At 34.0% G+C, this 24643-nt stretch overlaps 1 protein-coding gene across 1 annotated transcript; it reads left to right on the forward strand.

Moving 5' to 3' along the window:
* Window positions 1–22802: 22802 nt before the first annotated feature.
* On the forward strand, window positions 22803–23523 carry LOC132610565 (S-protein homolog 5-like). The gene has a single exon (XM_060324886.1). The coding sequence runs from the start codon at window positions 22870–22872 to the stop codon at window positions 23320–23322; it is 453 nt and encodes a 150-aa protein (XP_060180869.1). The 5' UTR covers window positions 22803–22869; the 3' UTR covers window positions 23323–23523.
* Window positions 23524–24643: the final 1120 nt, after the last annotated feature.

The raw sequence follows: 24643 nt of genomic DNA on the forward strand, positions 1-24643 counted from the left end.
GCAGGGTTCGAACCCGGAACCCATGGGTTTTCAAGCGAAGGACAAAAATTAAAGACTAGTCAGTGCCTTTGAAGGTCAATTCGGGCAAAAAAATATTAGCTAATGGTATATCTGTACTTTTTTTTTGCACGGATTGTCCTTCATTTGGGGTGGTCTTTAATTTTTGCCCTTCAAATTGGTGGTCTTTAAATTTTTCCCTTCGCCTAATATCCCGAGGTTGTGGGTTCGAACCCCAACTCAGTAAAAAAAAAAAAAAATTCGCAAGGCAGAATTTTGCAAATTTGACCGTGGCAGGATTTTGAGCCTTAAGGCAGAATTTGCATGGGTAGAATTCTGCCTTAAGACAGAAATTTACAAATTCTGCCCATGTGCAAATTATGCCTGAAGGGCAAAAGTTAAAGACCACCATTTTGAGGGACAAAAATTAAAGACCACCCTAGGGAAGGGCAATCCTGCAAATTGCCCATATCTTTATCATTGATATAACCTGTTGTTTGAGCAATCATTGGGGATATTTATTTCATATTTTTGCACGGATTGTCCTTCATACGATCTGGTCTTTAATTTTTGTCCCTCATATCTATGGTGTTTAATTTGTGTCCCCGCTGCTTATTTAATGAAAATATCCAGATATATTTCGCACGACATAAGTTTCGTAATATTTTTATTTTTGGAAATTGAACTTTTGCTTCGCTCGGCACAAGTTCTGTAGGAATTCAGTTATGAGACATAAGTTGTGTAGTATTTTTCAGATTATTTTGAGTGTTGAAAGTTTTGTCTTTTCCAACATAACTTGTGTAGATGTGATGATACATATGCCGAAGCTAAACGCTAACTATAACGAGCAAAATCTAAACTTATGCCTTTTTTCAGATTATGCTGAATGTTGAAAGTTTTGCCTTCTGCGACATGACTTGTAAGATGTTATGATACATATGTTGAAGCTAAACGCTAACTATGCCGGCTGAAATTTAGCTTATATCGCACAAAAATGTTGAAGGGCAAAATTTAAAGACCACATATTTGAAAAAGCAAAAATTAAACACCACCCCGAAATAGAGGCATTTGTGCGAATAACCCTAAGGGCAGTCTGGTGCACTAAGCTCCCGCTATGCGCGGGGTCCGGGGAAGGGCCGGACCACAAGGGTCTATTGTACGCAGCCTTACCTTGCATTTCTGCAAGAGACTGTTTCCACGGCTCGAACCCGTGACCTCCTGGTCACATGACAACAACATTACCAGCAACCTTACCTTGCACTTGTGCGAATAACCCTATTTATTTTAATTTGTTAATGGAGATACTAATGGTGGTGGTGGGAAAGGAAAGGAGAAGGCTAGTTAATTTTGGGGAAGGATGAAGGGTATGAGTCTTGTTAATTTTGTCTATGTGGTAGTCACGTGGGGACTCCAATGAGGCAAAATATTAGCGCCTAATCAGCCCATTTGATTATCCTATAGGGCTGCGAATCCATAATTAGTAACAGAGGCATAAATGAGCTAATTTTTAACGATAAAGATATCTATGATTCAATAGGTTAATGGAATTTAAACCAAATCACAAAGGATAGGGGTATTCCGATATTTTCTTATTTTTTATTAAAGTAAATTTTTACATTTTCCTTTACTTTTTGTTTTCTTTTTTCTTCTTTTCCCACCAACTTTCAATCGGGTCATATCTTTAATAATTTTGGGGTATTTTCTGTTACTTTTTTAAGCGTAGGGCAAAAATTAAAAATCGGCAATTTGAGGGGAAAAAATTAAAGACCAGCGCCGTTGAAGGTAAATCAGTGCAAAAAAATAATAATTTTGACATGCAACGACATGTACTTTACATTAAGGGGTAGATCTTTGGTAATGTAATTACAAAAAGGCGGAGGGGCCAGGGTGATACCTCTCCCATAAAATTCAAGTATGTAACTAAAATTTCGGGACAAGTTAATAAGAGTAATTATGTATTATTCTGAATATATATATATATAAAAAAAGTTAAGTACATTAATGGTTATTTAATAATTTTTAAAAAGTACAACTTGTTGGAATCCAAATCAAGATTTTGTAGATCTAACTAAATTCAGTTTTTTTTTTTTTTTTTTTTGTATAAAACACCAAAATCTCCCGTCCCACTTTCGCTTGCAATACTTATCTTCTCTCCAATATGGCTGTCTCATTCATCAACATCTTCTTCTTGTTTTTATTGATCACTCCTTTTGACCTTTCATTAGCAAAAAAATGTATCTTCTCCCAAAAGTTTCAGGTACATGTTATTAACAAACTCCCTCTTAATTCCCCATCACTGCAAGTTCACTGTGCGTCGAAAAAAGAACTTGGAAACAAATATCTTGCCATAGACGAAGACTTTAATTGGTCGTTTTGCGAGTCATTTCTCGATAGAGCTTTGTACTTTTGTCACTTTTGGTGGGATTTAAAGGACAAGGTTTTTAACGTATTTGATGATCCATACTATTGTGTCAAACATGGAAAAAATGTAAATTATCTGAAGTACTGTAAATGGGAGGTGAGACCGGATGGTTTTTATTTGGAACAATATAATGCTAGTAATAGTACATATTATATGGATCGCTATTATGAGTGGTCTTAGGGAATAGAATGTGTGTGTTTGTATGTATTCTTGTTTAAAAATAGTAAGAAGGAAATATTAAACTAAATCTTAGTGTGACTTTCTTTCTTATTTAGCCTTGCCCTCTGTTAGAAGATTTGCTCATCCATGTCCTTGCCGTTCTAAGTTTGACTCAAAATAGTCCTTAACAGACTAACTATACAGGAAAAAAATCAAATTTTTTGGCTTGAAATTGCCCAACGAACGAATATTTTTTTTCAACTTCTTTGCTCTTCAGAACAACTGAATCACCAAGAAGTGAAAGATAAAACTCCATCTCTTGATTGGATCAATGATACCAGTTGTTTTTCATCGTAGAAATCAATTTTACGGCTTGACTTTTGGCACTTGAACCGATGTGTATAGGAATTAATTGATTTTTCCAAATATACCCCTGCTCAAATATGTATAATGTAAAAAGTTTGAGGAGAAATAAAAGATAATTTAAAGAGGGATAAAGGGTAATATATGACTTGCGGGATAATGGTCACTGCAATGGACTAGTCATGAGTTGGGTGTTCCCTTATCACAGTCACTTCCAGGGATAGCAAAACTTGAATCGAGGATCTCAATCTACATTGTCGTTACTCGTTATCATATTAAATTCAGTAATCTTCACGTCTAAAAGTTTATACGGTTAAATAATAGACATTAATTTACTAAATTTAATCTTAACGATATAATCTAATAAATGAGTCTTCTTTGCTTGGATAGACTCGTACACGAAGAGGTATATAATAAGTCTAGCAACAATGGACCATAATGTACAATCGTCACATAAGTATAATACAATATAAAGAGAGTTTAGGAAAAAGGGCAAAGGACATTGAATGGTAAATTCAGTACTGTGAAAAGGTACAAATAGTGTAATCCAAATCAAGATTTTGTAAGAGTTGACTTATAAGCCCAATTATTTTCTATATAAAATTTAATAACTCATATTCACCTTGTAAAATCCTTATTTAATTCTCAGAATGTCTCTCTCCTTTATCAACATCTTCTTAATATTGTTATTGTTGATAACTCCCCTTGACCTTTCATCAGCAAAATCATGTTTCCTTACTCGAAGTTACCATGTACATGCTATCAACAAACTTCCTTCTAATTCCGCCAACCTTCGAATTCATTGTGCTTCTGGTGATGATGCCCTTGGAGACCATAATCTTGCAGTTAATCTAGAATTTAATTGGTCATTTTGTCAATAATTTGCCTGGACAACATTATTTTTTTGTCACTTTTGGTGGGGTTCAAAGAGTAAAAGCTTTGATGTGTTTAATGATCCAGTACATAGTGTCAACGATGGAAAACTACAAAAGCTTACAACACAATGTGCATGGGTGGTGAAGCAAGATGATTTTTATTTGGGAACTTATATAAGCCCTAGACCCCACGTTGTGGGATTTCACTGGGTGGTTGTTGTTGTTGTTATATAAGCCCTAGAAAAGTTGAAGATATGTACCGTTAATCTAGGTGGTAGTCTTGTTTACGTACTTTTACAGTAATTATATACAAGTAAATTTCTATGAAAAATATTTATAAACAATTTGACAACAATGATATATAGTTGATGTGTACGACTCAAATTCTGAAGGCTGTGAGCAATACTCAGCGAGCATCTATCCCACCAAGCGAACTAGCTTTCTTACCATAACTACAATTCCAACTGTAAATCACGCATTAATAGATAACATATTCATATCATGGATCGAACAGCTTCGGGCTTTGAGAGAAATAGAAGGAAATTTGCGAGTGAAAAAAGTTTAATAATAGCATGTTTTTATTTCTTATTTATTTACAAATTGAGTGGCGCCGTTGTCCTGCTTAATTTAGATCATTAGTGACAAGACATTCGTTCTTCTAGGACCTGATCTAATCCCTTCGTTAGTTCAGAAAATAAAACTAAGAATTGAGGACCACAAACAAATCTTGTCCCAATATTTTTCCCCTATACTGACACATTGTTCTACAATGCAGGTTTTACTTGATGAAACTGGGGAATCCTCTGCTTCGACATAACTTTCGTGAAGTGAACAAAGTCGCTCATCTTTTGGCAACTGAAGGAACTCGTATGCTATCTAACAATCAACTAGTGTTTTTGTTGTCACCTCCGTCATGGGCAACGTCAACACTGCTACATGACAGAGGAACATAGTAGTAGTAAAAAAGTCGGTCCTTTTGTTTATAGTTTAGCTAAGCTAGGGAACCTTAATGTAATTAATCCTACTGAGCTAGTTGAATCCTCTACAATAGTCAACTCTGTTGTAATTGCTCCTTAGTATTAATGAAATAAAGTATATCATTTCCACCAAAAGATAAAAACAAAATAAATAAATAAAAAATAATCCTTTTTTGATAGTGGAAAGGGTGGGGTTCGATCGACGCAATAAATAGTTTTTTAATTTATATTTTTGGCATGTGACGGTCTGTATTTTACACCGACGACTTTACAATGATCTTTGGCCATATAAGGGGAGATTACGCACACCAAGGGGCAACGCAATAAAATTGGTTGCGTAAGTCTTGAAAACCGAGGAATAATACAATTTCAATATCCGTCCCGCCCTCGTTTTTATAGATAATTGATGGTTTCGTGGAGGAAGAAAAGAGAGTAAAGAGTATAAGTTTTATTATATATTAAAAAAAAAAAAGAAACAAAGAGAATATCAATGTCAAAATGTAAATTTCCCAAAACATAGTTACATGGGGAAGTGTGGTAACAGGGTCTCAAACAAGTTTTTATTACGAATCTGGACTCCAAGTTTTAATTATTAGGTGGCAGGACCCCTTTTAGGATTAGTGCTAATTAGGTGGAGACAAGTTAGCTGAGCGTCAAAACAAACCACTGAGTTTACAAATACATTTTCATCTAATGATTTAAAATAAAATAAAATTATAACTTCCAAGCTTTCAAACCAGCCTCGAAGTTTTTAAAAATACACTTTTGATCCAAAGTAAGAAACAAAAAAATAAATCAAAATAAAAATATAGAAATATATCTTTTACCTTATATATATATATATATATATATATATATATATTCGCCTCTCTCAATTCATTCTCAAGTTTTTTCCTCCTACATCTGAAATATACTTCATTGACAACCATTGTTGGAGATGTGAGCTTTAGGCTTGATAAAATGAGTTTTCGAAAGAGTTATTCATTTCAAGCGGGTATTGTTGGATTTTGTTGGGGATCTTTTGATGAGTTTAAATCTCAAATTTTAAAGAGTTTCGAGAAGACTTAAGATGGTTTTGGATTAAATTTCAGATTTGAGCTTGAGGATAGCCATTGTTGAAGCTTGAGCTTCAAACTTGAAAAATTGGTTTTATGAAGAAGTGATTTATTTCAATTGGGTTTTGTTGAGGATCTTTTGAGGAGTCTCAGCTCAAATTTAAGGGAATTTGGAGGAGATTAAAGGTGGCTTTGCATAAAATTTCATATTTGAACTTGAGGTAAAAGATGAACATTTCAGATTTGAGCTTGAGGTCTGTCACACCCCTTTTTTGCGCCCCCGCGCTATAAACGCGCAGATTTTTATTATTAAAGGGTTTTTCCAATTGAAGTGACGGTTTTGAGTAGGGATTAGTTATTTTACAGAGTCGCCACTTGGAATTGAGTTTTGGTGTTCCAAGTCACCTTATGAATCCCTAATCAAAAGGAAATGACTTGTTTATTATGGTCCGCGAAAACAGAAGACCGGTAAGGAATTCTGTTGACCGGGGAGAAGGTGTTAGGCATTCCCCGAGTCCCGTGGTTCTAGCACGGTCGCTTTATCGACTTATACTTAGCTTAAATCAATTTTTTTTTTTGGATAAATTATGTCCCGAGCCTTGATTTGCTCGTACTTTTTATTGTTGAACATTTATTGGTCTTAAACCGGGTGCGTCACCGCATTCCGAATCTTTTGAGCGTCTCAAAGTAAGATGCATAACTGCATTCTTATTTGAAACAAAATTAATTATTAAAACGAGTTCGACCAAGGTGCGTAACCGCATCCTTGAGTTTAAAAAAAACGTTTCGAAATAAGATGCGTAACCGCATTCTTAATCGAAACAAACGTCTTGAAATGTGCCTAAAGCTCATCTAGCGTTAAAGACAATTATTTATCTCTAAAATTCGAGACTTATTATTAAAAATCTTCACTCTTTCGAAAACGGGTTTTGAAACATGTTCACAACCCATCTCACTCCCTTACAATTGTTTTTACCCTTCTTTACTTTTATGCTTGATAACGGGATTTGAAATAAATTCGCATCCCATCTCGCTCATCTCACAATTAATAATTTAATAATCGGGCCTAATATGTCACTGCTGGCCCAATTAATGATAGTAGCAAAGACCTAAACTTATTCTTTTCTTATCCCAATGCGCGATCAATTCATTCTTGAAGCCAATCACTGCCAACTAATATTGCCTAACTATGTATATTTAAATATCACGAATTCAAAAAAAAAAAAAACAAGAATTCCAAGTAAAATAAACTAAAAACACTTACTATCTAAGACACTTAAGGATCAACCAAATTTAGATCATTTCATTCAATAAAACAAACAAAACCAACTAAAGTTAATTAATTTCTTGAACAATGCATCGTTGTGCCAATTCAAAACTAAAGACACCTTGCTGCCAAACTTTAACATCCAACTAACACCTTTTTTTCGTTTTGTTCCAATACCAACTTGAAAAGCTAATGTTTTTAGAATATTTAAAACCAAAATGACACCCGTTAATCAGTTCCCATTTAAACAAATGCAGCAAATTTTGTTTACAAATAAAGTATAACAACATGCCAAGAATGATGAAAACATAAAGCAAAGTGGATTAAGGCATGATATATAGCATTAAGTAGACTAAAGAAGAAAAGATTTGGACATTTAATGGAGTAAAACCTTCTTCAATATTAACCGAAAAGCATCCACCTTTGTTTACAAATAGCTGAAGTGGACAGCAACTACTCTTGAATATAGAAAAAGGGAGAACCTTTGCCCCAAAAATTCGCCGACGACCTCGAACCCCCTTGAACCTCACCGGAAAACCAAAACAGTGTTTGCCGTAGTGTTTGGGATTGCTTTTCAGATTTTATTTTTTTGTTTTTGTTTGTGTCGGTAAAGGAGTGATTCAGGGTGGTTTACATGGTGTTTCACAGTGCTTTGGTGCTCTGTATCATGCTCTATCTATGGAAGAAGAAGTAAAGCTTAACTGAGAGGAAAAATAAAAAATGAAGAAAAATGAGGATTGCGGCTACGTGTATATAGTCTCTCTTATGCTGATTCTTGTGTGTATAGAAATGGCGGCTGAGTATATAGTCTGTAGGGTATTAGGTTTTTTTTGTTATGGAAGTGACGGTTGAGTTCTTTTTTAGGGTATATAATTAGATATTTATATTGCGTTTAGGCTAGGGTTTTGAGTGTGTTATTCATTTTTTCTTTTCCCAAAATGCCCACATGAATAAAAATATCTTGAAGGTTGAAGGGAATATTCCCTTTCCAAAATGGATTGTGCTTTTTTGTGTGGATAGGGTGAAATTTTGCCAAGTGGCGGGCCATCATTGGTTCCATTTTTATTTTTCTTTTCCATTAAAAGGATATATAAAATACCAAAATAAATATATTAATCAACTATTTTTAAACCAAAACTAAGAAAAAATTAAATAAATAGATTAACGAAAAATCCAAAAGATAGAATTAACTTAGAAAAACTATATTAAAACAAACCTATTTTTTGTAATTTTTCTTTCTTTTAAACACAAAACTTATGCCTTGAAAATAGCGAATATTTTTTGTCCTTTTTTTTTTCCATTTTCTCAAACAGACCTACTAAAAATGAAATAATAGTTAAAATCCAAGATTAGACTAAAAAGAAAAATTAATCAATAAGACAATGAAAACATCCCGGGAGGGTCAAAAATTACGTGTCTACAGCATGTCCCTCTTTGGTTGGGGACGCGAAGCGTTCTCAGACAAAGACGTAGACAACGAGACAAATTTGGACCCGACTTTTATTTGAAGGAAGAGAAAAGAATGGAACAAAATGTGACCGAGCCCTGGTCTTGGGCATCCTACATATCTCGGGTTATAAGGGAATCAGGTCTCGTGCAGTTCAAGAGGTAAGATGGGTGATGAACATACTGAGTTGGGGGGAGTCGATTGAGGTCCTGTCGAGGTTCCGGTCCGCGGCTCCTGTTATTACATCAAAATAAAAAATAAAAGTTAAAAAAAAATACAAGTACAAGACCCTATCTATGCAGCTTCTCTTGAATCTTGACTTGAATCGTCATGCTTGTTTCTAAACTTTAAAATTTAAAGTCATCTCTATTCTCCAGGCGGGGCTCCTGCCACTTCTGACTGAACTTGAAACCCACTCAAAGTACACCCCATTCTTCAGGCGGGCTCCTGAACTTGAAATTGAAAAGCAGTTGAATGTTGACCCTATTATTCAGGCGGGCTCCTGCTACTTCTAACTGAAAGTACACCCTGTTCTTCGGGCGGGCTCCTGAACTTGAAATTGAAAGATGTCCCTATTATCCAGGCGGGTTCCTGAACTTGAAATTGAAAGGTGGCCCTATTCTCCAGGCGGGTTCCTGATCATCCCATTCTTCAGGCGGGTCCTGACTTGCTCCCATTTTTCAAGCGGGTCCTGACTTGTTCCCATTCTTCAGGCGGGTCCTGACTTGCTTCCCATTCTTCAGGCGGGTCCTGAATTTCTTCTCATTCTTCAAGCGGGTCCTGACTTGCTTCCCATTGTCCTGACTTACTTCCCATTCTTCAGGCGGGTCCTGACTTTCTGATAAGTTGGTATTTTACCAACTTATTTCTTCTTTAATCTTAGATTGTTGCTATGTTTTGATTGAAAAAATAGTGCATTTAATGTCGTTTACTTCCATTTTATAGGTTTATGTGATTTAGAAGTGATCGGAAGAAACCAAGTCAAAAAGAGGCCAAATTGGACAAAAACTGCACAGTTTTGCAAAACTGTCAAAAGTGGACAGTTTTGCAAAACTGTCAAAAGTGGACAGTTTTGCAAAAACGGGACAGAACTGCAAAAAACGGGCAGAACTGCAAAAACTGAAATTTGGGGCATATTTTGTCATTTTTTGGAACTTGAAAAAATGAGGTAATTACAAAAGAAAGAGAAGGGAGCAATTTTATTCATCTTTTGCCATTTTGCAAGCTTGGAGGCTAGGGTTCATCTACACCACACTTTGGGGTTGAAGATTTGAAGATTTGGTTGAGCATTTCTTAAACCTTTAATTCATTTCTTCAATCTCTTGTTTTGTATTGTATATCTAAGTGTGTAGTATTTCATTTCAATACTTGAATCTTGTTTATGAAAATATTCTTGATTAAAGTTTGGATTGAATCTCTTGTTATGCTTATGTATTGAATGATTTTTATTTCTAATGAAGTGGGTTTATTGTTTTTCTATTAACTCTTCATGCTTAAATATCTCCTAATGGTTGCAAACATTATTTGTGCCTAAGCACTTTTACTTTGCTTGAGAAAGAAAGTGAAAGTTAGGAAAAGAGTTTGATAGCAAGGATTTGGGTCATTAAACCCATCTAATAACTTGAGCTAGAGATAGGATAGTTAACTTGAGGTTGAATTGATTGTGTTTAACATCACACTCTAAGGCTTGAGAAAGCTTAGAGTGAAATTCATTGATTTGGTTGAGAAACTTTCAATGAGATTTTAGAAATCATTATCTATTAACATAGACCCGCTCTTAGTTGTAATATCATAAAATATATTGGATCGTTACTTGAGTGTAATTTCCTTTGTATCCATGCTTGTGGCCATTGATCAATTTACTTGCTTTCTAGGTTAGTTTATATATTTTCGCATTAGTCATAAATTTCTCAAAAACCCAAAATATCATTTATCGTTTGGCAGAGCTTAGTTAGTAAAAATTCCTTACTTTCTTAATCGCCTAGCACATTGTTCCCTGTGGGATCGACCCCGACTCATAGTTGGGTAAATATATTGCATACGACCGTGTACACTTTCTCTTTGAGGAGTGTATTTGGACGTTATCAAAAAATGGCGCCGTTGCCGGGGAACAATTTGGCGTATTTGAGTTAGTTTGGGATTTAAGCTAACTTGCTTTGGTTCAAACTTTCATTGCTTTAAAAAAAAAAAAAAAAAAAAAAAAAAAAAACTGACCAGTTTTGCAGAATTGCAAAACTGTCCAGTTCTGAAAAACTGTCCAGTTTTTGCTTCTGCAGAAACTGTCCAGTTCTGAAAAACTGACCAGTTTTGCAGAATTGCAAAACTGTCCAGTTCTGAAAAACTGTCCAGTTTTTTATTTTTTGCAAAAACTGTTCAGTTTAAAAAAAAAAAAAATGGCATCATATAATGATAATTGGTCGGATGGTAGTTATGCATACTTTGATGACCCTTGTCTTTATTGCGGAGGACCACACTCATGGCAAAATTGTTTGAATTCTTCCGGGGGCGGGTTGTGCGCACAATCCCAAACCTATGAGTGGAGTATATGTGATAGATGTGGTGGTCAAAATGGTCATTGGGATAATTGTGATTATTTGTCCTTCCCTTCCCCGAACCCCCACTATGACTATTCTAGTTGTGATTTTGATGATAGTAGGGATAAGGAAATGGAAGAAGCCTCAAATGCTCAAAATGAGAGGATAATGCTCATGTTAGAGACCATCCTTGAAAAAGTTGAAAAACAGGACTTAGCGGTTAAGGACTTGAGGCAACCACTTGATGACTTGAGGCAAGCAATTAATTGCAATGACAAAGCTATTCACATCTTGGAGGATCAAATGAAATTATTGGTTCAGATTCATAATGCTCAACAACTTGAGGATGTTGAAAGTAGGCAAGAAAGTGACCAAAACATGAATGTCTCCAAGAGTGAATTTCTACAAGCTTTGAATGACTCTCAACTTGAAGAAAGCCTTGACAAAGTGGAAATAGTGAGCCAAGATTGGCTTATGTCTCAAGCTCAACAACTTAGAGCCTATGGGGATCATCGAGAAGACATTTCGAGGATGGTGGAAGAATTTGTAAAAATCCATGTTGAGCAAAGGCAAGAGTTGAAGGAACTTGAAATTGCTATCCGTGACTTGAAAGCCGAATTGAATGCAAAAGTTGAGGTATGCAATACTCAACATCAAATAGTCATGGATAGTAGTTTTAAGTTAGTTTCCAATGAAAAAGTGGTCAACATTGATTTTCAAGAGCTAATGATAAATTGCCAACCGACCAATCCAAATATAATGCAAGATGCCGAAATTGAAGAAATGATACTAGAGTTGCATAAAAAAGTTCATATAATGGTTTTTGAAGACTCTAGTTCATTTTTGGGTGAGGATGTCAAAAATGAAGTGAATTTGAAAATGGAGCGCCTTAGACCACATTCCAACCATTTTTCAACATTGTGCTTGGTTGATGATATGGAAGTTGAACTAACCGAGCCTATGGAGAATTGTGAAAATGAAGAAGAAAGCGTTTTCATTTTGAAATTTGCTATGCCAAGAAGACAAAATGGCATGCCTCACTTAAGGGCCAAGAAGTGCAAAATGCGATACCCGAAAGTTGGCCTCGTTTTTCTGCCACCGCCCCATGAGCGCCATCATGATCTTGATTCAAAGTTGGGGCGCAAATTCATATCTTCCAAATGGAAGGAAAAGTGGTAAAGGTAACCGTCGTGCCGCGACGTTAAATCAAGCGCTTGGTGGGAGGTAACCCATCGTTTTAAAAGTTTTAAATCGTTTTTGAAATTTTATTTTTTAGAATAGTTTAGTTTATGGTTTTTGACTAATCTACAAAGTTTCAGAATTTTTGGAGTTGTTTTGAGCATGTTGGATATCCGGACAGCCCCTAAAATCAGTTAAAAAAAAAAAAAAAAAAAAATCTGGTGGCATAACCTGCGAAACGCAGGTCATACCTGCGAAATCGCAGGTCTGGTCGCATAGTGTGACAGAGACAAAAAAAAAAAAAAAAAAAAAAAAAAAAAAAAAAAATCTTTCGCAGGTCGTACCTGCGACTCGCAGGTCATACCTGCGAAATCGCAGGACGGGTCGCAGGTCGTGCCAGTGAGCAAAAAAAAAAAAAAAAAAATTTTTTTTTTTTTTTTTTTCTCTTTCCTTACTGTTTTATGTTTTGTCTGATTATGTGCAGTGAGGACACTACATTGTTTGTAGTTGGGGGTGACATGTGATAGCTAGCACATTATATTTTGGTTATGCTTTATTTGTAACCTTGTCGGGCTTGTTTTGTGACTGTCGTTGTGGCTGTGGATAGACGTTGTTACAAATGGAACTTGCTCAAATTTCTGAAAATGTCGTTCTTTTGGCATGTTGTGGATTAGTCACTTTACTTAATTTATTTTCATTCTTAGTTAGGTAGTTTAGGAGTAAAAATGGTATTGGGATGTGATTTTTTTTGCCTCTTGACTAACTTTTGGCTTACTTGGTACCAACATATTTAAATCTTGGCATATGAATTCTTGATTTTTGAAAAAGAAAAAAATGATTGAAGTAAGGGTTCTTGTTGTGACTTTTAGATTCAATTTTTGGCTCTTACTTTCACTAATTAGTCTCTTTTGGCTATGAGTGACTTTTTGAGTTCATTTGTTTCAATTTGTTCTTGGATACATATTCTACTTGAGTTTTCATGTGCCATGTGTGATGAGGTTTATTTGTGAGTTCTGTTGCATTATTTGTGGTCTAGAACTTGCCCGGAATGAGTTTCAAGGTGAAATCCTAGACTACACTTGGTTTGAAAAATGATGTTAGGCCTTCATTGAACCGCTTTTGTGCCTTAAATATCCTACCCTTGCATATTCTCCCTAGTCAACCCCTTTTGAGCCTTTAACCTTTTCTTTGGCAACCATGTTACAAACTTTAACCTTTTGTTCTTCATTGATCCATCTTTTGGTACCCTACCTCCTTAAGTGCGTTGAAAGTGCAAATATAGGCTAAAAGCCTAAGTTTGGGGGTGATGGTTGGAAAAAGTTGTTATGTGGGAGTTACTTTTAAGGCGAAGAGGTAAAAAAAAAAAAAAAAAAAAAAAAAAAAAAAAAGGAATTGAAGAAAGAATAAAGAGTTGTGAATAATGGGAAGACTAAGTGGTGCAATGAAAAATGAAAAAAAAAAAAAAAAAAAAAAAAGGGTGGAAAAATTTCAAAGGAAGTGTACTTTGATTGTTGAAAATTGTAGTGCTTAGGGAGGTTTTTGAGTCACCATTTCCAAATTATATCCCTACCTTAACCAAAAGCCTACATTACAACCCTTTAAGTCCTAATTGATTTTGAACCAAGTGTGTCTATATTAGCGGAGAAATACATGAAGGGCAAGCTTATGGTACTACTTGTGCAATTGAACATCTTTGTGAGAGAAGAGAGTTAATTCTTTCCATTTGATATCCCATTTGTGTTTCAAATTGCATTTTTTTGTGAGTTTGGGATTCTCTCTTGATTGTGAGGGCACATGAGAATTTATGTTGTGAATTTGTTCCATTTTCCAATTAAGATGAATGAACAAAAGAAAATTGTTTTGTGATAATGAGGCAAATTTTGAAGCTTTAGTGTCATGACGTGATTGCTACTTTGATTAACTTGGTGTTTGAGCACTTGAAATGAAAATTTAGTTTTTGAGAAGAAGTTGGTGATTCATATGTTTTGGATTAATTGTTGGTACCAATCAAAGTCATGTGTTTGTGCTTAAAGTAGACCTTTTTGACTTGGTATGATGTTGGTGCACTTTTGAACGGAGTCCTTTGAAGGAAATTATAATTTGATTTGCTTGAGGACAAGCAATAGTTTAAGTTTGGGGGTTTGATAAGTTGGTATTTTACCAACTTATTTCTTCTTTAATCTTAGATTGTTGCTATGTTTTGATTGAAAAAATAGTGCATTTAATGTCGTTTACTTCCATTTTATAGGTTTATGTGATTTAGAAGTGATCGGAAGAAACCAAGTCAAAAAGAGGCCAAATTGGACAAAAACTGCACAGTTTTGCAAAACTGTCAAAAGTGGACAGTTTTGCAAAAACGGGACAGAACTGCAAAAAACGGGCAGAACTGCAAAAACTGAAATTTGGGGCATATTTTGTCATTTTTTGGAACTTGAAAAAATGAGGTAATTACAAAAGAAAGAGAAGGGAGCAATTTTATTCATCTTTTGCCATTTTGCAAGCTTGGAGGCTAGGGTTCATCTACACCACACTTTGGGGTTGAAGATTTGAAGATTTGGTTGAGCATTTCTTAAACCTTTAATTCATTTCTTCAATCTCTTGTTTTGTATTGTATATCTAAGTGTGTAGTATTTCATTTCAATACTTGAATCTTGTTTATGAAAATATTCTTGATTAAAGTTTGGATTGAATCTCTTGTTATGCTTATGTATTGAATGATTTTTATTTCTAATGAAGTGGGTTTATTGTTTTTCTATTAACTCTTCATGCTTAAATATCTCCTAATGGTTGCAAACATTATTTGTGCCTAAGCACTTTTACTTTGCTTGAGAAAGAAAGTGAAAGTTAGGAAAAGAGTTTGATAGCAAGGATTTGGGTCATTAAACCCATCTAATAACTTGAGCTAGAGATAGGATAGTTAACTTGAGGTTGAATTGATTGTGTTTAACATCACACTCTAAGGCTTGAGAAAGCTTAGAGTGAAATTCATTGATTTGGTTGAGAAACTTTCAATGAGATTTTAGAAATCATTATCTATTAACATAGACCCGCTCTTAGTTGTAATATCATAAAATATATTGGATCGTTACTTGAGTGTAATTTCCTTTGTATCCATGCTTGTGGCCATTGATCAATTTACTTGCTTTCTAGGTTAGTTTATATATTTTCGCATTAGTCATAAATTTCTCAAAAACCCAAAATATCATTTATCGTTTGGCAGAGCTTAGTTAGTAAAAATTCCTTACTTTCTTAATCGCCTAGCACATTGTTCCCTGTGGGATCGACCCCGACTCATAGTTGGGTAAATATATTGCATACGACCGTGTACACTTTCTCTTTGAGGAGTGTATTTGGACGTTATCACTTTCTTCCCATTCTTCAGGCGGGTCCTGACTTTCTTCCCATTCTTCAGGCGGGTCCTGCAAATCATCAAAGACAAACAACACGAACAAAATTTTCTGCCCCAGTTTGCACTAGGAAATTTTTTTTGAGTGTTAGCAAAATCATAAACTCTTTGTAAGATAATTCAATGATGTAAGTAAAATTAAACGCTCTAACTAGGAAGTGCATCTCCTAGAGGTAAAACTGAAAATTCTAACTAGGAAGTGCGTCTCCTAGGAGTAAAAGAAAAACCTGAAAGACCCAAACTAAGAAGTGCGTCTCTTATGGGTTAAAATTGAAAGACTCCGACTAGAAAGTGCGCCTCCTAGGGGTAATGGTTCAATTTAGGAAGTGTGTCTCTTAAAAGAAAAACCTGAAAGACCCAAACTAAGAAGTGCGTCTCTTAGGGGTTAAAATCGAAAGACTCTGACTAGGAAGTGCGTCTCCTAAATGTAAAAACTAAAAGACCCTGACTAAGAAGTGCGTCTCTTAGCGGGTTAAACTAAAAGACTCTACTAGGAAGTGCATCTCCTAGGAGTAGAGGTTTGCATTAGGAAGTGCGTCTCCTAAAGTGAAAAACCAGGAAGACCCAGACTAAGAAGTGCGTCTCTTAGGGGTTAAACTGAAAGACTCGACTAGGAAGTGCGTCTCCTAGGAGTAGAAGTTTGCATTAGGAAGTGCGTCTCCTAGAAGAAAAACCAGGAAGACCCAAACTAAGAAGTGCGTCTCTTAGGGGTTAAAGTGAAAAACTCGACTAGGAAGTGTGTCTCCTAGGAGTAGAAGTTTTGCATTAGGAAGTGCGTCTCCTAAAGTCAAAAACCAGGAAGACCCAGACTAAGAAGTGCGTCTCTTGGGGGTTAAACTGAAAGACTCGACTAGGAAGTGCGTCTCCTAGGAGTAGAAGTTTTGCATTAGGAAGTGCGTCTCCTAAAGTCAAAAACTAGGAAGACCCAGACTAAGAAGTGCGTCTCTTAGGGGTTAGACAGAAAGACTCGACTAGGAAGTGCGTCTCCTAGGAGTAAAGGTTTGCATTAGGAAGTGCGTCTCCTAAACGTCAAAAACCAGGAAGACCCAGACTAAGAAGTGCGTCTCTTAGGGGTTAAACTGAAAGACTCGACTAGGAAGTGCGTCTTCTAGGAGTAAAGGTTTGCATTAGGAAGTGCGTCTCCTAAACGCAAAACCTGAAAGACCCTGACTAAGAAGTGCGTCTCTTAGGGGTTAAACAGAAAGACTCGACTAGGAAGTGCGTTTCCTAGGAGTAGAGCTTTGGGTTAGGAAGTGCGTCTCCTATGACCCGGACTAGGAAGTGCATCTCCTAAGGATGACAGTATTCATAATTGAAAAGTCGATCAATTTTTGTTGCTTGCAAACATATGTTGTGACATTGCCTTTTGCATCGGCAAAAATAAGACATTGTACCTTTTGAAGCTTTGACCTTTTGATTTGAGGATAATATCCATTCCTGTTTCAAACAAAGAAAAATTATGAGTTTTAAGATGTGGTGGTTGGTTTGTGGCCTTGGTTCTGAAGGTGTTTGCTCATGCACTTGTTCTACTTAGCTGTGATTTCAAATAGTCTGTGCTCGCTGTCGGCTCGTTGGACCATTGACCCAAATTCTGGCTACCGGAGTGACTTTAAATCAAAACCAATACCAATACCTCTGTTTCATGGTGCCTATTAATTCAAACTCTACTGATCCCATATATTTTCATGAATCCATAATCTATCAATGAATGATAACTCATTGGGTACTCTACCCACTTTGAATCATGCTACCTTCATGTGCTAGCCAGATGTTTTGGTTCGCAATTGGAAAAGCTGGTAGCAAGTTTTGAAATCCTTTCTCCACCCGTTCTACATAGACGACTCAACGAAACAAAACAAAAGAAGTAAAAAAAATGTAGAAGTGGAAATGTCCCTTATTAGGAGAAAAGGAAAGAAGACACTTATCTGAATGTGGTCGCTGGCTCCAATGGTCATGACATGCATTTTTTATTGAGCGGCCTAATCTGTTCAACCAATCTATTCTTTAACTCCTATTGTGCTCTCACAACTTGTTTTGAAATCAAGGTTTCATATCCCAACCTATTCAACAGGCTCAAGACTCTCATTCGGCTAGTGGCGCTCCGAAGAGTTTTCATCACTAAACCTCTCTCTTTTATTTGTCTCTCATCTTACCATCGCCTTACGGTGCCCATGAGGGTTTTCACCAATAAGACTCTCTCATTTTCATTCCCTCAACTCTCCGTCGCCTTATGGTGCCTGTGAAGGTTTTCACCGGTAAGACTCTCTTATTTTTATTCTCTCAACTCACCGTCGACTTATGGTGCCTGTGAAGGTTTTCACCAGTGAGAGACTCTCATTTTCATTTATCTCAAATCTTCATTGCCTTATGGTGCCTGTGAAAGTTTTTCACTGGTAAGACTCTCTCATTTTCATTCTCTCAACTCACCGTCGACTTATGGTGCCTGTGAAGGTTTTCACCAGTGAGAGACTCTCATTTTCATTTCTCTCAGATCTTCATTGCCTTATGGTGCCTGTGAAGGCTTTCACCAGTAAGACTCTCTCATTTTCATTCTCTTCTTCCACTTCCCTTATGCTTACGCAGACAGGTGATGCTCGTTAGCAAATATTTTGTACTCATAGCGTGCTCAGCCTTGACATTCTCAATGATTGATCTGAAGGTCTTTTCTTTGGTTGTAACGTGGCTTTGGATAGGGTTGAAAAAAAAGGATAGCGTGGAGGCTCGAAGACAACACAAAAATAATAGGGGTGAGACTTACAACTTTTGGAATCGACTCAAAAGGAAAAATAACTTCTGTCCCAGTTTCTTTGAAACAGGAAATTTCGAATCTTATTTTGGTTGGACCGAACCCCAGAATAGGGTTAAGAATAGGTTGTGTTATGATAATTAACCAAACTTGTCTACTTCTATTCTAACTATCACTTTTTTAGTTTTACTTTTAATATCATATAGAATTTTGTTAAATTTAATATTCTAAATATTAGTTAAAGTTTGAAATGTTACTACAGTTTTATCCAACATTGAAATACATTTTCAAGAATTTTTTTAATTTTTAAACGACATAAAAAGCGATCAACATTTTGAGGATATTTTTGTCGTTCAATATTTAGCGTTTCAACATTCATGTTAATTAGTTATAGAAATTTTTATAAAATAAAAGAAAGTAAAACACTTAAATTGGTGTGGAGGAGATATTATTTTTCTTAAGCATAAACTAAATCTTATATATTTTTTTTAACCATAACTATAGTTATTTTCTATAAAAGAAAGTAATACACTTAAATTGATACTGAAGAGATATAGTTGTTCCTAAGCATAAGCTAGGTATTATATTTTTGTTTTCTTAGAAATGATTGTAATTATTTATAAATACTATATTTTCGGTTGCCTTAAAAAATAATTATAATTATTTTCTAAAAAGAAAAAGTAAGACACTTAAATTGATACGAAGGTGATATTATTTTTCGTAAGCATGATCTAAGTCTTATATTTTTGGTTGTCTTAGAAATGATTATGATTAGTTAAAAAAATAAAAATGTAAGACACTTAAATTGATACGAAGATGATATTATTTTCTTAAGCATAAGCTAAAACTTACATGTTTGTTTATCTTAAAAAAGAATTATAATTATTTTTTATAAGAAAAGTAAGACACTTAAATTGACACCGAGAGATATTATTTTTTCGAAACATAAGCTAAGTGTTATATTTTTGTTGTCATAGAAAATGATTTTATTTTCTAAATTTATAGCTTCTATTGTTTTAAAAAATGATTAAGTTTTTTGTAAAAACAAAAGCAAGAGACTTAAATTGATACGAATGGGATATGTTTTTTCGTAAGCATAAGCTAAATATTATATTGTTGGTTGTCTTAAAAAATAAATATAATTTTTTTCTATAGAAGAAAGTAAGACACTTTAATTGATACGGAACAAATATTGTTTTTCTGAAGCTTATGCTAGGACGGATATTGTTTTTCTGAAGCTTATGCTAAGTGTTATATTTTTCTTGTCTTAGAAAATGATTATAATTATTTTCTGAATATTATTTTTGGTTGTCTTAAAAAATAATTATAATTATTTTCTAAAAAAGAAAGTAAGACACTTAATTTGATACGAAGGGGATATCATTTTTCGTAAGCATAAGCTATTTGATACGAAGGGGATATTATTTTTCGTAAACATAAGCTATGTCTTATATTTTTGGTTGTCTTAGAAAATGATTATAATTATTTTAAAAAATAAAATGTAAGACGCTTAAATTGATACGGAGATGATATTATTTTTTTAAGCATAAGCTAAAACTAATATGTTTGGTTATCGTAAAAAATAATTATAATTATTTTTCATAGAAAAACGTAAGACACTTAAATTAATATGGAGGGGATATTATTTTTTTTCTAAGCATAAGCTAAGTGTTTATATGCTTTGTTGTCTTAGAAAATGATTATAATTATTTTTTATTTATGTATTTTGGTTTTCTTAGAAATAATGGCATAAATCTTGGAGAAATAAGAGAATCTAATAAATGATGCATGCAATACCCTTTTCCTTTTCATAGCTAAAAGCCCTATTCATAAACCATTACTTAAAGTTAGAAAATTTTGTGCAATAGGTTGAGAAAGAATTAGCTCGCTTACTCATTGGCTGCTTCATATTAATCCAAAATTGATAGGTTTGGTAGGTCAAGTTAGCTGGCGAAGGACAAGACCATAGGAGTGGAACTGAGAATTGTAACACTTATAGCGCGGCTTTTTGCTGCGTTATGTGTTTTTTTTAAAAAAAGTTCGGGTAGCAGATGTAAACGGGAAATGTTTAACACATTTTTACATAACGCATAAAAAAGATGTGTTAAAGATTCTTTGGTAACATTTTTTTTTTCTTATGGTATTTTGGTTCAATTCGTTTTTTATTGAGTCATTTAGGTTCCGGACTCTCAAAAGAGCTATGCTACCACACTTGCATACTCTGCTAATAAGCCAGCTACATGTTATTAGAATCTACAACCAAACACTTGCTTTTGCAACAAAAAAAGATCCTTTTTAATAAGAAATGAACTAATTTTCAATTATAAAACTTAAATATGTAACTAAACAATATGTTATCACCACAAAATTAGTGAAACAACACTATAATAATCTAAAATAATGATAATTAATGAGTAATGTTAATAATGTGTTGAAGAAAAAGTTATGATGATCATAGCTATATGTAACAAATTGGAATTGGTGACATAACTATATGTGAACATCACATATTTTTCTTAGCCATGTTGCAAATGGTTACCATACTACATATGATATATATTGAAATTGATGACATAATTACATGTGATCAATGCGAAATGTTCTTGTCTTTATTGCAATAGGTGAAATAATTATGCGACCAACTTGTAATGTTTAGATTAATAGCGAACGACTTGTATTATTTCATTGATATTAGTATTTATATCAATAAACGTTATCATTTTGTTAATATTCATGCAAATTCCAACAATAATAAGTTTCAAGAATTAATAAATCTATTTTTAAGATATTTTCATCCAAATCGTAGGTTGTTTACAAAAATTGTAGTCGCTTCTAATAACCGTAGTCACTTCTTGGTGGCTAAAATGTGACCCTTTTCAGTTCTTATTTTATATATATAGCCAATGTAGAAGCCTAGTAGAAACTATAGCATGCTAATAAACTTATTTTAGACCTAATAAAGACTCTGCTAGACTATTTCTAGCAGTGTCGTCTTCTTTCTTTTGGATGAACAACTGCTGTAATTGATCCAAAATCATGTCAAATCTTAACGAAACTGCTTCAAATTTCAGATATAAGCTCCCCTCCACGTTCCGATTCTTTTGAGATATCACCCACGTGAAATAGAGCTCGACTGCGATAATCCAAAATTTGAACAATCATCTTCTTCAACCTTGAGAGTTGCTATAAAATCGATTCAAAATAGTGTCGGGTTTTTAAATCTCTAAACCAAACCAAACCAACAAAGTCGGGTTTTTTAATCTCTGGTTTTCTCGGGTTTTTCGGGTTTTTTCGATAAACTCGTTCATATAAAACATATAACTTGTGCTTCAAATATTTCTTTAGTCCTAGTGAGATACAACTATCTAATTAAGGTGTTTCTTAAGAAAATAACACAAAAATTGAATGGGTGACGACTTTGTACTAAAATATTCAATAAAAAATATAATAAAATCGCATAAATAAAATATTGCTAAATAATAAGCAATAATGAAAATGATCATAATTTAAAAGTAGTAAGTTATGCTAAATAAGTATGGTTGATAAGTATCAATTACATGACTAAATATTAAAGACCAAAAAGAATTAAGTTATGTAATTTCACAGTTTAAACCAATACAAAACTAAAGAATACATATCTAACATTATTATCATTTCTAGTGTTAGAATTGAATTTCTTTTGTTAGCATTAGCATTGATTTGGGCTTTATTTGAGTTACTAACATTTATGAGTTATAAAACCTATTGATCATTCAAAATTCTAAGTCCAACTTGAAATAATATATTAAAAGAAAAAAACTATGAAAAAGTTTAAGAAATATTTATAAATTACATTACAAATAAATATTTTTATGTATAAAATATTTCTAAAAATTATATACATGTAATGTCGGGTTGGTTTGGTTCGATTTGATTTTTTTTAGTTAAAATCAAACCAATTGTGGTCGAGGTTTTTTTATCAACAGCAAACCAAGTCAAACCAAACCACTAATCGGGTTTTTTTCTCGGTTTGACTCGGATTATCGATTTGGTGCGGTTTGTCGGTTTTCTGTGTACACCCCTAACCGCAAGCACAACGTATTAGGCCATTAAAATGAAATTCCAGCAAGTAATTAGTGAAATTGAGCTAATGCAAGCTTTCAATTTACATAAAATAGAATATATTATTTTAGAAGAAATACAATTATTTCCAGAAGTTCCATAAATACAATTTATTAAACTTTTTAGCTATATTTAATTAAATTTGATACAACTTTTTATATCCCTAAATAAATATCTCATTATGGAACTTGAAAGTAGTGATTATGTCAATCAAAATGTAATCTCTTCAACTTAAAATGTCACAAATTCTCTCTTATCTAAATCATAATACAATGTATACATACCATTAAAACACTTAGTAATTTCATATTCAAAAGCATAATCCTTAATTATTTTTCAAAATGGTTCACTTCTTAGTGAAGATCCTCTTCTTGTTACAATTATTTATCATGAGCCACAACATTCAGGGATATTGGGGATGCAAGAACGCTTATATTGAAGAGCACCACGTGCACGTTCTCAATGAACTTCCTATCCATTCTCCTAAACTAAAACTACATTGTGCATCTGGAGACGACGATTTGGGTGATCACTGGCTTGATGTTGGGACAGATTTCGATTGGGAATTTTGTGCGAACCCGTCTACATTATTCTTTTGTCACTTTTGGTGGGGTGAAAAAAATCAAGTATTCGATGTATTTAACGATTTGCATTATTGTGTTCATGATGGAAAAGGTTATGTTCCAGAGTTTACTACCAAATGTCATTGGAAAGTGCAGGCTGATGGTTTTTATTTGGGTTATTTGAATCAGGATGCTGGTAAAATTCTCTACACAAAATATCGTGATTGGTGAGCAGAACTTTTTTTGTTTTTGTTTTGCTTGTGAAATTAAACAAATTAGAAGTTAGAACCAACGATGTTGATTTGTTTTACCCAGCTTATATTGCAAGCATTTATGAGTATTTCCCCTTTGTTTAATTACAAGTTAAATTGAGACGAAAATATCAACAAAAGTTGTGGTAGGATGGATATGATTTCTCCACCCTTAACCAGAGGTCTTGGGTTCAAGTTCTGAGTATGAAAAAAATCTTGTTAGGAGACGCTTCCTCCTTAAATTGGTCTTACGCGGTGTGAATTCGGATTAGTGAATGTCCCACGACAAATACCGAGCACCAGGTCCAAAACCGGAAAAAAAAATTACGCGAAAATATATATTACTTAAATACGGTTAGAACAACCTTATTAAGTGTTTACTGAGTTGGAGTAAGAAAAATATAGAATATATCAAAATTCGGGAAAAACAAAGGTTAGTAACAAACGCCATAATTTTAAAAACAAAATATAAATTCATTAAAGAACTTTAATTTATGATTTTGTCTAGAGTATCAGATTATTGTAATCCAACTTCATATCGTTGTAATCCTAATCCTTAACTAATAATTTTCTTTTCATTCTTCATTTGGCTAAAAATAATACTCATTAACCATCTTTTATTTTTCCTTCATCATATCCTTTCAACATGTTTCACTGTTTAACAATCAAGCTCATTTTTTTTTATTCATCACGTTGGTTTACTCATAAATTTACATGTATGTTCTTAGTCATCTTCCATATAACTCAGATAAATTGGAATTCATTGTGCATCTAAAAACAATGATTTTGCACACCAATATCTTAACGCCAATGAGGTGTTCCATTGGCAATTTTGTAACAATGTTTGGCACACAACTAAGGTTTTTTGTCATTTCTGGTGGGAATCAAAAGAAAAATCTTTTGAGGTATTTAACGATCAAGATTATTGCATTACTGATGGAGAAGCGCCTTATGAGACTCGTTGTGTGTGGGTAGGGGTGTACAAAGCAAACCGACAAACCGCACCAAACTGATAATCCGAACCAAACAGAGAAAAAAACCCGACTAGTGGTTTGGTTTGACTTGGTTTGGTTTTAAAAAGAAAAACCCGAACACTATTGGTTTGGTTTGAATTTAGCTAAAAAAAGTCAAACCGAATCAAACCAACCTGACATTACATTTATAAAATTTCAAACATATTTTATACATAGAAATATTTATTTATAATGTAATTTATAAATGTTTCTTTAACTTTTTCATAGTTTTTTGTCTTTTAACATATTATTTCAAGCTTGGAATTAGAATTTTGAATGGTTTAATAA

Source organism: Lycium barbarum, chromosome 9 (assembly GCF_019175385.1).
Source record: "Lycium barbarum isolate Lr01 chromosome 9, ASM1917538v2, whole genome shotgun sequence".
Lineage (NCBI taxonomy): Eukaryota > Viridiplantae > Streptophyta > Magnoliopsida > Solanales > Solanaceae > Lycium > Lycium barbarum.